Genomic DNA, 16,955 nt, shown 5'->3' with positions numbered 1-16,955 from the left:
CTTCCCGTTGGGTGCTCTCGCCCCACCAGTCGTTTCGCATCCCTTTGCCTTAGACCTTCCAATTAACCATTAGGCACAGTGTAGAAGTTGCACCGATATATATGTAGACTCCCTATCGTAAAACTTGAGTACAAATGACAGATTATGCGATCTGACAACTGAATCCTGGTAGTGTTAGTCTTAACCACTAACCAACATACAGTAGTTACGCGACGTCACGTGCATAACCGGTTGGAAAAGGTGAAGTTTACAGTAAGTCTGATTACGTCACGTTTCTGACGTAATGCGGAAATTCCCATTGTGTAACGTTTGTGATGTACATCCTACTGTACCCGTATGCTTACGTAGAACGTTCTGACTTTTGGTTTCCATTGACGCGGTCTACATTAGCTAATTTGGCGAAGAAGTAGCAAGAATCGTTACAGGCTCCATGAGTAGATATCGCTATAGTTTGCATGCAAGAAGACCCAACTAAAAAGCAAAAGTGTGAGAAGTACCACAGCCAAGACTGACCAACAACTACAGACAGATATACAGTCAAAACTCTAAAGTTTCCGGATGATCTCTCAAAACTGTAAAGAGATGAGAGTGGTTGGCAAATAGTGCAGACTTCAAAACTTGCTGGAGAAGACATTTTCAATACAGCTTCAATAATGTTTCTGTTTTGTCTATAATACTCAGTAGAATGTTAAATGTTCAATCTTGCAATTCAAATCTTTACAGCTGCCAGTGTTTTCGTTAATTAAGTATTCTCTCGTGACTTTCAGGATAATCACTTACTATAAACTTGGTAGTTTAGATATATAAAAGGTGATGAAACTTTATCTGAGAAAATAAATAAATGTTAGGTAGATGGACTAACAAACTATTCTTTACATACACAAAAACATTAAATTACATTAAACAATTTATACATTGTGCTGCATAACTTTGGCTACTTTGACTCTATTAAGCGACTGATAATATCAGCACTCTTTTCACCAAATGGTATGAGTGGCTCTATGCTTTTACCATCTAGCTAGAGCATATGTACCACTTTAGTGCACAAACTCTATATGCTATTTGGTGTATTGGACACATTACATACCACGAAAGCAATCTCTGCAAAAATTGATATTTACCTATACTATAAAATAATATGTAGCATCCCTCAGTTGGCACCCTACCATTGGACATGTCAATTGTTATTATATCTGATATGTAAAGTATAAAGGCAGTGCACCTGGTCTATCCAATGTACCGTTATCATGTGTTGTAACTGTCAACGGAGTCAGTCTAACACGACCACCTGCTTTGTTATATGCAGCATACGCCAAACTGTCACCATGTCCAACAGGTTCCTCACCAGCGCCATCTTTGAGTCTGCTTGGAATGGTGTCCATTAGTAGCACACCATTTGCAACACCGGTAGTACCAGTGACAGTACTATAAAGTAGCTGTGCAGTAGCATGTCCACCCGGTCGTTCTCTAGACAAATCGACTGTCAATATTTCTTTCTTGTACAAATACCAACTTATCACATTTTCAATCAAACGAAATATTGTTACTCCAGCAAACAATATAAATATGCCACCCAAATTAAACATATCCAGTTGTTTGTTGTCAACTCCAAAATCTTGACTGTTACAGTAACCTCGTGATGAGGTAAAAAAATTGCTGGTCCCAAGCTGTCAGTACTCTCCCATAATAATGACAAAGAAACGTGTGTGTGTAGCGGTGTGTCTCGCATGAAAAAATCCTGTATTCACTTGTCGCCAAGTGTCTAGTACTAAGACCAGACGACTATCCTGGTCCTCTGCTTCGTGTTCTGCAAACACACTTGAATCAGCAATAAATGCAGTGATTGTACCATTCTTTAATGCATCGATGACATTATACATTAAATCATACATGTATATATTTAAGAAAATATCTGAACCAGATGTTGATGTTAAGAAATAATTGACTCGCAAGACTTTGAGCACTCCAACGGGTTCTGACAGCAATTGCCGAACAGAATCAAATGGAACATCTTATTGCGTCTTGAGTAGAAAAACTGTCAAATTTGCAGTGAAACAGGACGTCAAGATAAAAACAACAAAGCAGACAACTACTATGTATGCTCGACCTATGGTTGTAAGCACACTGTCCTGATCTTGTGTGTACGTCAACGTTGAAAAAGATACAAACATGGCATCTGACAATCCTGGAACTCCTTTCGGAAATGTTATTCTCTTTCTCTCTAGCAGGCGTAATATAACTCCAGTGAACACAAAGAAACAAATGCACATAAGCCAAACCCTCCAACTGAATGGATCAAGAAACTGCCACAGTCCAGCAGATGTTACATCAGAACGAAGCGCAAGAGCAGGAATATACACTTGCGAGCATCACATCTTTCAGTCTATCTTTGATCACATTAAAGGAGCAACAGCCATGTCATAGATAGTATGTTGCTTCCTTAGTTCTCTTATCATTGCGTCCCATGTTCCATTTTATAACGTAAACACATAAATTGTCATCAACAAATCCTATACCTAGGCTCGACGCTAGACCACCTTCGCCTTACGTGGTGGAGTAACGTGCGCAATTTTGCGTAGGGTTTACATAAATGGAAACGAAGTTGCCACCATAAAGCGAAGATTGGCCTAGGGACACATTATGTTACGTGAAAAACTAGTTTGTCACGTGATGGTATTCTCATGTTGCGATTGTTTGTTGTTACATTATGTATGCAATTAAATTAGCGTAATGATTATTGCTAGGCGAAACCTGTACTGTCAGTTAGTTAATTAGCAATAGAATGGCGAAAACATTTCTAACTGGAGCGTAAGATCGCAGTAATCGAAGCGCGAGAAAAACAAACAAAAACCTACGTCTATGCGTGCAGCAGGACTGGTGCCGCTTTGTGAGTGTAATTTTTACCTGTGCCTTCAAAGATTTTGTGACTAGATGTTCTCTAGTCACAAACAGCTAACCCTAAGCCCAGCTGGTCTACATAAGCTTCCATTATACCAAGAAACAGTCACACCAGTCAATTGCTAGCTTTGTTTACGGCACCACTTTTCTATTTGAATAAGTTCATACCCACGATCGACGTTGTGCACTAGATTTAAAACATCGAGTCTATATAATATTATAAATCACAAATCTTTTCTTTGTGTATTGCCAGCATAAATTACAAGCAACTAACTTTGGTTTTCTTGTGCTATCATTTTGAATTTTTAAATAGCCGGAAACATCTTGAAAGTTTACTATTCTAAGCTGCTCCATGAACTGTTGTTTGCCAACCACCAGCTTAACAAAAACGTCATCATTATTATCAAAATCTAAAGAGACGCTTTCCTTAGAGACTGTTCAATGTCCAAGGCAACAGTCAATGCTGCATCTTGTGTTAGCAAGCACAATACTTTAAGTAATGTTTCTGTTTCCTCCCTATTCAGACTGATCTAGAAAAAAGATCTTCAACTTCAAATCAGGAAGTAGCCTAAGTCAATTTCATTAAATCAATAACTAAGCAAAGCGAACTTGAAACACATGCACGCACGCGCGCGCGCACACACACACACACGCACGCACGCACACACACACGCACACATATATACACACACACACACACACACGAACACATACACTCAATCCACACTGTACCAACTCAGTTCCCTACCAGTAGAAACATTAGGTGTGTTCACACTATGGTTTGCGAGCCTGGATTAAGCTTGTTATCAAAACTGAGTTAGTGTTAAACGTTGCATCTGCCTCATGGAATGCTGGTTTGTATGGCGCGTGATGTGTGTCATAATTCCGTCGGCTGGGCTGCGCTAACTCGTCGGCTGGGCTGAGATATCATGTTTCCACAACTAATTTGCATCTCAGCCCAGCCGACGACACGCGTCAAGTGTGTCATAATTCTGTCGGCTGGGCTGCGATATCATATTACATGCACGTTCTCATCATAGCCCATGGACGTAGCACGCGTAAATTGTGTCAAATTTTCCTCGGCTGGGCTATCCTAACTTGTTGCACTCGTCGGCTGGGCTATCCTAGCATGTTCCACTTGTCATTTGATATCTCAGCCCAGCCGACGAGAAGCGCGTCAACTGTGTCAAATATACCGTCGGAAGTGAGATCGCCGTTGACAATATGGGAACTGAAGGGAATGGGTTCTGGTGACGCATGCGCACGATATATCAGAGGATCCAAGTTGCAGATGGACTCACGACTGCTACTCGCGGCTAGATCGATTGCAAGTGCAAGTGCTCGTCACTCAAATTATGGAGGTGCTTGATAAAGCTTTCTCGCTGGCTGGTCTAGCGTGATTCTCAACTTCTGGTAAGTGGCCCTGATTACAGATGTTGCGTTTTGTGTTGAGAAATCACAGTATGCATAGAATTTGTGGAACATTTTAATGCAATTTACTATACCTGTAGGTGGTAATTGCATGTGCTAATGGTAGTTATTTAATTAAATTATTCTCTTTGTGAACATGGTTCACAAATTTTGCCATTGTTTTATGTATAGGTGTACATAATAAAGCTATGTATTGTGGCTGGATGGGTAAATCTATGTGCACATGTGTTGCTTTCATGACATGTTGAGTAACATGCTAATTCCCATATTAATTAAGTAATTTATGTTTTGTAAATCTTTTGTGAGTCACATTCCAAGTTTTCTAATGACGAATTGTGGGCTTGTTATTGGGACACTAAAACAATGTACCCAGTATAATACAATGAAGAAACTTTAAATGGAAACTTAATTGGCATCAAACTATACACACAACATAATTTATTATGTTAATACTGGTTTCATTGTTTGCTATAGCTACAGTTGATAAACATTATATTGCTGAAGGTTGCTTTTACGCAGAGGCATTGAGCTTGTGACTGCACTCGAACACTAGAGATTGTTTACTTTGGAACTCAATTAACAGCTGTAGAAATTCTTTGCTATTTCCAATTTTATTGACCCTATTTTATCTAAGGGTATGGTGCTAGAGATACTGATGCAACACAATGTTAATTGGCAGTATATTGTTATCGATATATTCTAATAGAAATTTTTATACATGTATTTACATGTATACAATGCAGTACACTAACCCAATTGACTTTTGAGCATGGCAATGGCAAGCATGATGTTTTGTCTACACGTACCACGCATTATGTTATGCTGTACGGCAGTATCCTTTTTCTGATGTCAAAGAAGAGAATCTTAATCTAATAATGATGGTTATGAGCTTGCTATGTAAAAGATGAAACAGTATGTGTAAATGAACTCTGTTTTACAAGCCTAATACTATATTGTCATACTTTTAAATTGCTAGTTTTCAAGCTCATGTTTGGTACTTAATGTCTTTTAGTCTTGCTACATCTTTGTTGTTGTATATCAGAATTGTTCTCTATTTAAACAGTTGCAAAATTGGTTTAATTAATCTAGCAAAATTGGTTTAATTGTCAGATTAGGATAAACCTATTGCATCAATTCAGTAAAAGATTGCAATTTTATTATAACAGGAAATCAACCTTTGTTGCATGACCAGTAATTGTTGTTAATGTTTTATTACCGTCTGTAATCCAAACAAACAGTGCATCACATATATCTAATTTTAGTGTATTTCATACAAATTTTAAATTGTGTGGAATCGACTACTTAAGTTATGCCATTTTTTTCTAAATTGTATACAGTTTATTAAATTTTATTTACCAGTGGTAAGTGCACAGGGGCAGAGAAAAAATGTTTTAGAGCAAGTGACGGATGCTACTTCCATGATATAGCCTCGGCCTCCCAGCCGTGTACGTGTAGTGCCCATTGGATCCTCAGCCTTCATTTGATTCAACACACACAATTTGAAGACTGTGCAATAACTACCTTTGGTCATTGAACAAATTTGCACACTTCTTGATTTCACTCACCTATAGACCGCAGGAGCAAAGTGCTATGTTTGTTTCTATATGTACTCCAATAATAATAATAATAATAATAATAATAATAATAATAATGCTAACTGTTCATTGTAGTTTATTCAAACCTATAGACACTCTGCAATTAATGTTGCAGTCTAGTGTACAATACTAAATTAGGTGTAGCAGCAACTGTGGTAAACAATTGTTAACTGCTGTGAATAGACTGGCAAAATTAGATAGTAATCTAGGAACTAATTTTATTGACTATGGGGAAGTACCTCAATTGAACGGTATTTTGGTAAAAGCAGAAATAGTTTTTGCTACCACTGTACTAAGGAGATTATCTATCAGCTTGCCACCATTTTAGCTGGTGCCATGTCACAATCTACAGCTGTACAGTAATTCAAATTGACCTTGAAGGAATATCAGGATTTTTCCATTTTATTACCACTTCTACAACATGATTTGAACAATTAAACTGTAACATGGAATCTTACATTAACAAAGTGAAATCCTCTTGTTATAACTTAACTCTGCTGATGTTTTAAACTAGCATGCAATGGAAACAACAGTTCAAAGAAAGCAACAAAAATGCAAATTTACTAGACTACTCCAAAGCCAGTTGCCTGCATATCTAAAACAGCATTCATATTTGCCGTAAACTCGTCTTGGTTGTCAACTTGTCTAGGCAACTCTAAAATCATAGCACACGTTGCTGCATTCGGAAACACAGATCTTGTGCTGGACACTGTGATTGTTGATGGTTCATGGAATCCCATCACTGGAATCTCGTTGCAACCTGTGCAGAACTGCAGCAGTGTCCTCAGGTTTGTGCTTTCTAGAGAAACATCAGTGTCAAAAGAACATTCTTGTAGTGCAATGTTTAATTGAGTCATTGACAAGTATTTGTGTAATATATATGTAGAAAGCCTTGATTACCTGAATGGTGGACGTAGTGCACAAAACAGTCTTTTAAATTTGGCGAGAGTGTTGACTCATAGGTCACTAGATTCAGGAACAGTCCACTTGTTAATGGCGTGCTTGCTGAAGCAGTAAGCAGAGGTCTAATTTTGTCAGGATGCCGTCTGGCAAGATCCATTAGAGGGCCAAGACCGACAGATAGTTGATCTAACTCTGCTTTTCTGGATAACACAATTTCATGCAGAAAAATTTTCAACACCATGTCAGCTTTGTTAGTTGCAGTCACTTTGTGAGTATATCCAGCAGCTATGATGAATTCCCCTAGGCTTGCGACAAGGCTTTGAAATTCAGGGCTGCTGTCATCATTCATTTCACTGATCTGCCAAAATATATTGGTATGTTAGCCATGTAGGACCATGCACATTTGAAATTAATGCTTCTCACCTTTTCTACTGTGTCGGCCAAATTTGGATCTGGAAGATCCAGTGGAGAGATCTCATCTATGACGCTGTCTAAAGACATTGTTGCCATATATGTATAAATGGCTGGGGCCAAGCAAGGGAATCCAGGCCCTCCTTGCAATGCAGAAGCTGCAATCATTTGTCCTGCTACTTTGTAGAGTCCTCCCATCAGGGCATCCATATTATGCATAGGCTAATATCGGCCAGGACGTCCTTGAAAGAGTCGAACACTTTCTGTTGGACTAACAAGACTCTTTAAAAGCAGCGAAAAAAATTCACGCTTAGGTCCTCCGCCATCTACAGCAGGCTCAGCCTCAAATCTAACCCGTAGTTCAAGGTTGTAGTGGAAATCACCTCCCTTAAAGAAGGCGATTGCATCAGTAAGTATTTCGTTTCGTGAGACAGTCAGTCTCATTCGAGGCAGTCCAGAAGTAGTGTCAGGTCCTACAGTTGCAAGCAGCTTATTAATGGTCATGCTCTGCTGTGATCTTGTGGTGTCCTACATTTGAAATATAGTGCTACAATAGATATATGCAGGCAGACAAATGCAAGCAAACCTGATCAAAATCACTGGGTTCAGGCATTGGTAAATCAATGGCATCTGAATCTTCTAAGACTGGACCTAGACACAGTATACCTTATGCAGTTATTCAATGTCAATAATTACAAAATGCTACATACTAGGCAGAAACTGGGGTAAAGGAGAGCTTGAAGCAGTAGAACTACATCTTCTTACCTACACAATAAAATTTTCTGTTAATACCATATGTTTATTATCACTACAATTGCAGACAAAGAGTGCCTCGGTATTGTTGTCCAGTAACAGCAAAGCAGCCACCTCAGCATTCATTTCACATTGACGTAGTGCTTTTTGGAGAGTATCAATTGAATGGTCAGGAGACACTTGCATGAGTTGTAGTAATGGTTCTGAATGGTTCTCTTCAAACAAAAAGAAGTCATTATATCGGACTACCCATCTTATGGTTTCATCGACTGCTCCCTTTACCTTTACTACTTCCACTCCCTGGAACACGAGATATTTTTGCTAATCCAGCTGGCTTGTATTCTTTAATAGAATCCTGTGTACAGAATTTATCTGTTATTAGTAACTTTAGCTGTACGATTTATGCAGATATCATAAGTCATATTAATGCAATGACATTAATTAACTTAATTAATTAGATAATGGCATTTGGGACAAAAAATAATTGCAATACAATATTGGAATTTGCTGTAATTGACTGCATTAATTTACTTAAAGAATCAAAACATCTACATACACTGTTTGTAATGAACGTAGCAATATGAATTATCGCTGAGAATTTCAATGCTTTGTAGATTACAGTATGTTCCTGGCTATTGCTACAACATGCAAACATGGGAATCTTAAACTTATGAATTCATCAAGTAAGCAACAAATAATAAACAGAATTAATTAAGTTTACAACATTGTAGTACTGTATTCTAAAGAAAACTCAAAGCTACATGTGGTCTATAGAAAATAGTCCTTATGTAGTCTATAGAAGGTAGTCCTTATGTAGTCTCTAAATGTGTCACACTATGTACATACTTACAGAGAGTTACTCGTCTTTTTCATTTGTTGGCCTTAATTCGCTTTCATCCTGAAACGCAGAAATGTGTAAACTTGTCAATTGGGCTGCTCTATATGTTAGACTAATAGACTGCCACCTCAGATTCAACATCAATATAATAATACATTACAGTAATACATGTAACTGACATAGAAACACATACACTCGTAGATAAATCTTAGTACTGACTGACTGATCCTCTAATAAGTATGTATACGTTTGTGGCCAGCAAACATTAGTAGTTGCAGTGTGCACTTACGTGGTCAGTTAGTACCTGATGTACTATTGTTTGTGAATTGACTGTTTGACTGTCTGTTAGTCTATACATTGCTTCTACGTTATCAACACATTCAAATACATAACAGTTACAAAGTGTATTATGCAACTACCTTAGGGTTAGGGTTAGGGTTATAGGTTAGGGTTTAGCTCAACAGAACTAAACCTCACGTACCAGAACGTGCAGGACAATGCCTGGTCCGGTGAACGTGAGGGCTCCATTTCCTGTCTTGTGGGGTGCTCTCTCAGGTGTACGGCTTGTCATTAATTGTCAATAGTAGTCTCTCCAGCGTTGACGCAGCAATTTCCTGCTTCAGTGTAAAAGTTGTGTTTGTTGGAGTTGTCAGTGTTTTGGTGTCGAATGATTAGGAGTTGTGTGTATTCTGTGTGTTTGTTTAGTCTGTATAGTAGGTAAGGAGGAGGAGGGAGAGTAGGAAAGAGAGAGAGAGAGAGAGAGAGAGAGAGAGAGGGAGAGAGAGAGAGAGAGAGGGAGAGAGAGAGAGAGAGATAGATAGATAGATAGAGAGAGAGAGATAGAGAGAGTTAGGGTTATGGGGTAGGGTTTAGCTCAACAGAACCAAACTAGGGTTTAGCTCAACAGAACTAAACCTCACGTACCAGAACGTGCAGGACCATGCCTGGTCTGGTGATCGTGAGGGCTCCATTTCCAGTCTTGTGGGGTGCTCCCTTAGGTGTACGGCTTGTCATTAATACATTAACCCCAACTATAACACTCACCCTGGCTTTGATATTAATCTAAAATCCCCCCTTTTATTTAAATAAATTTATTAAATAACTACACTATTTAATTAATAATATAAAAAAATTTTAAAAATAAATTATAAAATTATTTCTACCCCCAATCTTACTCCACGACACCAAATAACACTCATACACCCCATACCACACAAACACAACACTCATGACAGACAACCTGCATGTCACACATAGACACACATACCCATACACGCAGACTCACCGATCAGATGTCGTCTTCACCTCATCGGGAACTCATCATCATTCGCTCTGTTCGTCCATATCACTTATGCCAGCTGCTCTTTCTTACCACACCGTCACCGGTTCTTCTGAAGCCGAAGAACAAGGGTGCTCGATACATGACAGCTGACAAGTCACATGACTAATATTACCCGGATACAGACGTATATCTCGACAGATTTTATACCAAAAGAACTCAAGCGGACACAGGAATCCACTGTGACCTGGTGAAACCTCCGATCACGTCACGACTTCTCAAAACTTCTTCATATGAACGACAACTGACGAGTGACATTCTCTAGCGTGTTGCAAGGTTAGACATTCTCATCGATGCGTGTCTGGCGCTGATGAAGGTTATAAACCGAAACGCGTACGCCAATAGACCGCACCGCGCTCGCTTACGTGCACGCTGAAACGATACCCGAAGCTGGATATCGTTCCATAACGTTTTGATTAGTGATCACATCTCATATCTGACACATAACCTCTCTGAAAACGTTCAATCGATATTGTCTTGAATTGTCTCTCTAATAACAACTACATTCTAACAGAAAACAACTCTAAACAGACAATGAGTACGTAAACACTGAACAGAACCTCCACACCGGAAGTACCACTTCAACATTTCCGGCTTCAGAATGCATTTTCCAAAAGTGGGGATCAGCAAAGGAACATCCTGATTAACATCAACTACTGACCACAACAGCATTCATCAACTCATTCTGACCAACAAACTCCACAAGGTTGGTCAAAAAGACAGACCTACATTGGAAGAATTCTACAATTACAGGTACACACCAAAAACACTCTTATACAGACTGACATATGTTGGTGCTCACATATACAAAAAAACTACTCCCAATACGAAACTACATTGAACAAATGTCTGAGCCAACAAAATCAATACACAACTCAAATTACAAATTAACTTAATTAAACAAGAAATCTGACATTTGATGATTCAAAACAACTACACAAACTAACAAGTTTTAATACATGTCAAGCAACTCGATCCTAAGATCATCCCATCACAGTGTGCAACATCAACAACTCATCCTTTCCCACCAAGGTAAGTACCTGACCAACATACCTCGACATCCACACTCCACAGCAGACATCCACATACCCATACACCCATATGGGCTTACTTAACATTATTATTAAAACAATTAGCTTGACCCCAACTGAATCAATTATTTATTGAATTATTGCATGGAATGGTAATTGATTAATAAATTAATTAATTGATCATATAATCTTAATCTCTTTTGTTCTCCTGTCTTTCTCCTCTTGGCCACCCACTCAGACCTGATCCACACATGTTTCCACCCCCCACCCCCCTCTCTCTGTCACTCAATTTTCTATCTTTCTCCTTTTCCTTCTGTCCCTTTCCCCTCTTCCCTTCTATCTTCTACACGGACAAAACAAACACACATGAAGAAACTCCTAATCATCCGACACCAAAACATTGATGGTTCCAACGGACACAACCTCTACACTTGACCAGAGGATTGTTGCACCAACAGTGAAGAGATTATTGTTGACAATTAACCCTTTCACATTCGTAGATGCCACCGACAATTACCGAAAATTATGACGCTTGACGACGTTTCTCGCACGTATGATCACGTGCTTACCCTAACTCCGCCTATTTTTAGTACCCGGTTAACCCTTTCGCTTCCGCCTAATTTAACACGCCCAGGTGTGACCTTTGCACTAATGTCACGCCTATAACTTTCTAGCGCGCGCGACAACTATCTAGCGCGCGCGCAAAGAAGCACTCGCTTACGTATATTTGCTACTGCAGCCATATTTTAGAAGTAAAAAACAATTTCATACATCTTTAGAAAGCATATTATTTGCGCTTTCAAATGATACAGTTTTTGTAACTATTAGCAACAGTTTTAATATTTTATTTTGACTTGTTGATGCTATTCTAATTACTTGACAGCAAAACTTTCAACTGAACACATCTATATTTTATACATAAAAAAATTTAGGCTGTACACACTGTTTATATTGACATTATATAAAAACTAACTCTACTTGCCAGTGAAAATATATACAGCAAACATAATGCATATATACAAATATATATATGCAAATATATATACAAATATTTATACAAATATGTACACAAATATGTATACAAATACATATAATATATCAGCAATTATGAATATGTTAAAAGCAATCAAGAATGGTATGTCATAAAACAATGTCTGTCAGCGGATGACACGCAGAGGGGTACGTTGCATTCTTGACACCTATAGCGAGTTTTGGTGTTTTTTCTTCCTGCACTGGGGCAAACAATGCAACGTACTGACCGCTCTGCTACAATCGGGATGTGTGAGCTATGCCGAGGGTTTGGCTGTTGTTGTTGTTGTTGTTGTTGTTGTTGTTGTTGTTGTTGTATGAGTTGTATTCGTTGTTCTATTTGTTGTCGTTCCGAGACGTGTTGTTGTTGTAGTTGTTGCAGTTGTTGTTGGTGCACTTGTTGTTGTTGTTGCAGTTGTTGTTGGTGCACTTGTTGTTGTTGTTGCAGTTGTTGTTGTTGCATTTGTTGTTGTTGTTGTATGTGTTGTTGATGTTGTTGATGTAGTTGTTGTTGCATTGTTTGTATGGCTTGCTGATGTTGTATTTGTTGTTGATGCATTTGTTGTTGTAGTGTTTGTATGTGTTGCTGATGCTGGTAGTCTAAGTGTGGCTGAACCTGTACCACTCTTTTGGTTGATGCACAATACCGTGGTACAGGTTCGTCGACATCGATTCCAGCCAACCCTCGCATAAGCTCACACCTGAAGTCTTTCTGCGTATACTGCCCTTTCCTCTTGAGAAGTGGATCTTGAGGATGTTCTTTTTGAAGGGCAGTAAACATGATGTAGCTGTTGAATACGGCTAAGTCAATCATGTGCAGAAAGATCTTCCAGTACTTGAGGCTCTTGTGAAGGACTTCATAGTATTTAATCATTTGGTCGGACTTATCAACTCCGCCCATGTGTATGTTGTAATCGCCAATAGCCTCAAGTCTGGAAATGGTTATCTTGTGGTGCCCCTCATACTTTGCACGATCTTTGGTAAATCGTTCGCAGGGAGTATAGAGGTGTCCAGAATGAAGGGTGCTCATTACCGTCACCACGTTCCGGTCCACCCACTGAATGATCAACAATTCGTTATCACGATCATAGCGGAATGAACTTAAAAAAACTATAATTGTATTTGCTAATAAACTTATTTGCTATGGCTACCTCGTGGTGACTTCCCAAAGACACGTGTGTTTTTGAAATGTTGGGGAACACCCTTCCTGTTTTTCTGGACGGTACCACAAGCCATTGTACCCCGACTGTAAAGCTCCTTGAACAGAGGTCCAGATGTGTAGAATTGATTTGTGTATACAGTGTACCCCTGATCAAGGAGAGGATCCATCATACGCATGACTGTACGATGGATCACACTTGTGTCATCCGCTGGTTGACGTGTCGTCTTCCGTCGTTTCTGAGCCGAGCCAGCCGATCGTGATGTAGTTGCAGCTAATGTTGTAGTTGCAACTGATGTTGTTGCAGCTGATGTTGTTGCTGCTGTCGTCGCCGCATCCGATGTTTGTCGCTCTTTGCCCGTGTATATCTCGAAGTTGTATGTGTAGCCGGAGATAGAATCGCATACACAATACAACTTCACTCCGCACTTGACGGGTTTGTTCTTTATGTATTGTCTAATAACAGCAAAAACATAATTAATTAATTCCCAATTTTTATGTTAGAAACTTCTACATACTTAAAGCCAAAACGACCTTTGGCTTTTACCATTCGCTCGTCAAGTGAGACACGGGCATGAGGCTGACCATACTTGATGCAGTTGAGGCGCATGGCATCAACGAGACCTCTAACTTTTCTCAAAGGGTCAGCCTCTCGGTCCTTGTCAGTGCGAGGATTCTCCATCTGCAGGACCGATAGTATAGCGACAAAACGATTGCGTGACATGAACCTTAGGGTTAGAGTCAGAGTTAGGGTTAGGCCGTTAGGGTTTCCCCAGCCGGGCCGACCCCTTCCCCACCAGTGGATTTGCACGCGATACGACCAGAATGCCTTCGAGATGACACAAGTCGCGTGAGCGTGGGAGACCTCGATTCCAATCCTTTTAGTGTGGCGCCCGACGGTAGATTCACTATGTCTGCTTCAGTTGAGAATGACGTCACATATTGTGGTTCCCGTGCGTCTGGCTCACGAGGCCATGTCGTGTCGGTACGTATCGATCGGACTGTGGTCGATCCGTACGTTATCCGAGGAACACCGGAGTCTGCGCCGGTATCGCGTCAGACCGTCCCGCTGCCTTTCTCGGTTTCAGATCGTTGCTTCTTTGGTGTAACGGACTCTCTGTGGGTCGTGTCGTATATCGTGTTTTACATTGTGTTGTCGTGTCAATCTTGGTTTTATCTTGGTTTTATGTGTCGGTGTGTGTGTGTTTGTGTGTGTGTGTGTGTGTGTGTGTGTGTGAGTTCATTAAATCATCTCTATGTTAAATCAACATTCGTAGTTAGTGTCCTAGAGTGTCGGGTTGTTAGAGTAAGCGGGCGCGGCCGACGGCGGGAGGCCGAGGCGAGCTACGTCGATACAGGTCTTGTGGGCTTCCCCCTTATCGCGTGGTCGGGTGTAGTCGTTACCTATCTCCATGGAAAGCATCCTAATGTCGGGTGCTCTGCGGTCAGTGCGGGTTCTCGGCGATTTTAGGTTTAGGGTTACGAAGGGTTAGGCTATGTATTCGCCGTTGTGGGAGTGACTGTTTAGGCGATCTTACGGTGAAGGTAGAGAGTGGGGTCGGTGCGGGTTCTCGGCGATTTTAGGTTTAGGGTTACGAAGGGTTAGGCTATGTATTCGCCGTTGTGGGAGTGACTGTTTAGGCGATCTTACGGTGAAGGTGGAGAGTGGGGTCGGTGCGGGTTCTCGGCGATTTTAGGTTTAGGGTTACGAAGGGTTAGGCTATGTATTCGCCGTTGTGGGAGTGACTGTTTAGGCGATCTTACGGTGAAGGTAGAGAGTGGGGTCGGTGCTTTAGGGTTAGGGTTAGGGTTAGGGTTAGGGTTAGGGTTAGGGTTAGGGTTAGGGTTAGGGTTAGGGTTAGGGTTAGGGTTAGGGTTAGGTTAGGGTTAGGGTTAGGGTTAGGGTTAGGGTTAGGGTTAGAGTTAGGGTTAAGGGTTAGGGTTCTGGGTTAGGGCGCCCAGCCCTCCAAAACACCTTTTCACGTTCCAGAACCTTCAGGGCAATGCCTGGTCCGGTAAACGTGCGGGGCTCCATTCCTATCTTGTGGGGTGCTCCCTTGGGTGTACAGCTTGTCGTTGACTGTCAACCGTTGCTTTTCGGTCGGCACAGTGCTCAACCTAGCTCTCCCATGTGTGTCTGTGTGATGACTGCTTTAAAGTTGGCTGTGCTCAACTTAGCATAATTGTGTGTACTCTGAACTCGTTGTTCTGATATCGAATTGGGCTATGAGTTTAGTCTGACCAATAACGATAAACGTATAGGTGATAGAAGGGAGAGAGAAGTTATGTATGCAAGCAATTAGTTTATTAAATATTTTATTAAGTAAATTATTAATTCATTACTAATTTATATAGTAATTAAATAATAAATTTATTAGCTAGGTTGAGGGTCAAGCACATTGTTGAAATGTGCACATGTGTGCGCTTGCGTGTAACGTTCGTGTGTGTGTGTGTGTGTGTGTGTGTGTAGGTGTGTGTGTGTTTTCGTGTGTGTGTGTGTGTGTGTGTGTGTGTGTGTGTGTGTGTGTGTGTGTGGGTGGGTGGGTGTGTGCGCGCGTGCATTTGAATGTATGTTGTAGAGTTTGAATGTTGAGGTGTGTGGGTATTTACCTCGGTGGGAGAAGTTGGGTTGCTGTTGTTCTATATTGTGAGACAATCCTGGAATAGCTTGAGGTGTGTTGAGGCCTTGTAGTGTTTGTTTGGTCATAGTAGCATTTCTTCAATATGTCATGTGTCTTGTTATGAGTTGATCTGTAGCTTGAATTGTATATCAATATAGTTGGCACTCCTTGTTCAATGTATTTTCACGTGAAACTTGTTTTGGTATATGTGTGAACGTATGTCGAATTATGGGTGTAGGTCGTTCTGTGTCATTTAATATGATCAGTGGTTGGATTAATTCAAGATCTTGATTTGCTGATCCCCATTCATGGAAAACGCAGTTTGAAGCAGGATACGTTGAGATGGTATTTCCAGTGTGGAAGTTGAAGACTTTTTATTGTTCTGTACTCGTTTTCTTCGACATAAGTAGTTGGGTCTGGTCTGTTGTACCAGTAGTTTGGGCGTAGTTGTGTCTAGAGTGCTTGTCTGTTTGAATGTAGTTGTTATGAGAGCGATTCAAGACAATATCGATTTGGTGTTGAGAGAGATGTGAGTTTTGAGGTGTGATCACTCGTCAAAGCGTAGGAAACGATATCCAGCGTTGGGTATCGCTGTAGCGTGCACACAATTAAACGAACGCGGTACGACCTATTGGCGTACGCGTTTCGGTTTGGTTAACCTTCCTCAGCGCCAGGCACGTACCGATGAGAATGTCCAACCTTGTGGCACGCAAGAGAGTGTCTCGTCGACGCCGTTTCAGTTGAGAGAAGTCGTGACAACTTGACTGGAAGCTTCGACAGGCTTGAGAACCATGAGAGCAATGATTCTTCTCGGTCTAGCAACTGTTGACGCGTTATCTTGTCTGTTTCATGACTTGTGGCGGTGGTGTACCGAGGCATGTGTTTATATCCGGGGAATATTTGTCATGTGATCTCGTTTTGTATCGAATATTCTCGTTAGACGGCTT

At 40.5% G+C, this 16,955-nt stretch overlaps 1 protein-coding gene and 1 long non-coding RNA gene across 2 annotated transcripts; both read right to left on the bottom strand.

The window, feature by feature from the left end:
- Positions 1-6,337: 6,337 nt before the first annotated feature.
- Positions 6,338-7,418, bottom strand: LOC134197111 (G2/M phase-specific E3 ubiquitin-protein ligase-like). Its single transcript, XM_062666366.1, has 3 exons — positions 7,251-7,418; positions 6,825-7,185; positions 6,338-6,723 (listed from the first exon to the last, which is right to left on the bottom strand). The coding sequence occupies exons 1-3, from the start codon at positions 7,404-7,406 to the stop codon at positions 6,488-6,490; spliced, it is 753 nt and encodes a 250-aa protein (XP_062522350.1). The 5' UTR covers positions 7,407-7,418; the 3' UTR covers positions 6,338-6,487.
- Positions 7,419-8,191: 773 nt separating this feature from the next.
- Positions 8,192-10,236, bottom strand: LOC134177118 (uncharacterized). The gene is made up of 4 exons (XR_009969432.1): positions 10,115-10,236; positions 8,842-8,889; positions 8,274-8,346; positions 8,192-8,206 (listed from the first exon to the last, which is right to left on the bottom strand). It is a non-coding gene; the product is annotated as an uncharacterized LOC134177118 (long non-coding RNA).
- Between the last annotated feature and the right edge of the window lie 6,719 nt (positions 10,237-16,955).

The sequence above is a fragment of the Corticium candelabrum genome, chromosome 1 (assembly GCF_963422355.1).
Source record: "Corticium candelabrum chromosome 1, ooCorCand1.1, whole genome shotgun sequence".
NCBI lineage: Eukaryota > Metazoa > Porifera > Homoscleromorpha > Homosclerophorida > Plakinidae > Corticium > Corticium candelabrum.
This window is presented reverse-complemented; position numbering and strand designations above follow the sequence as displayed.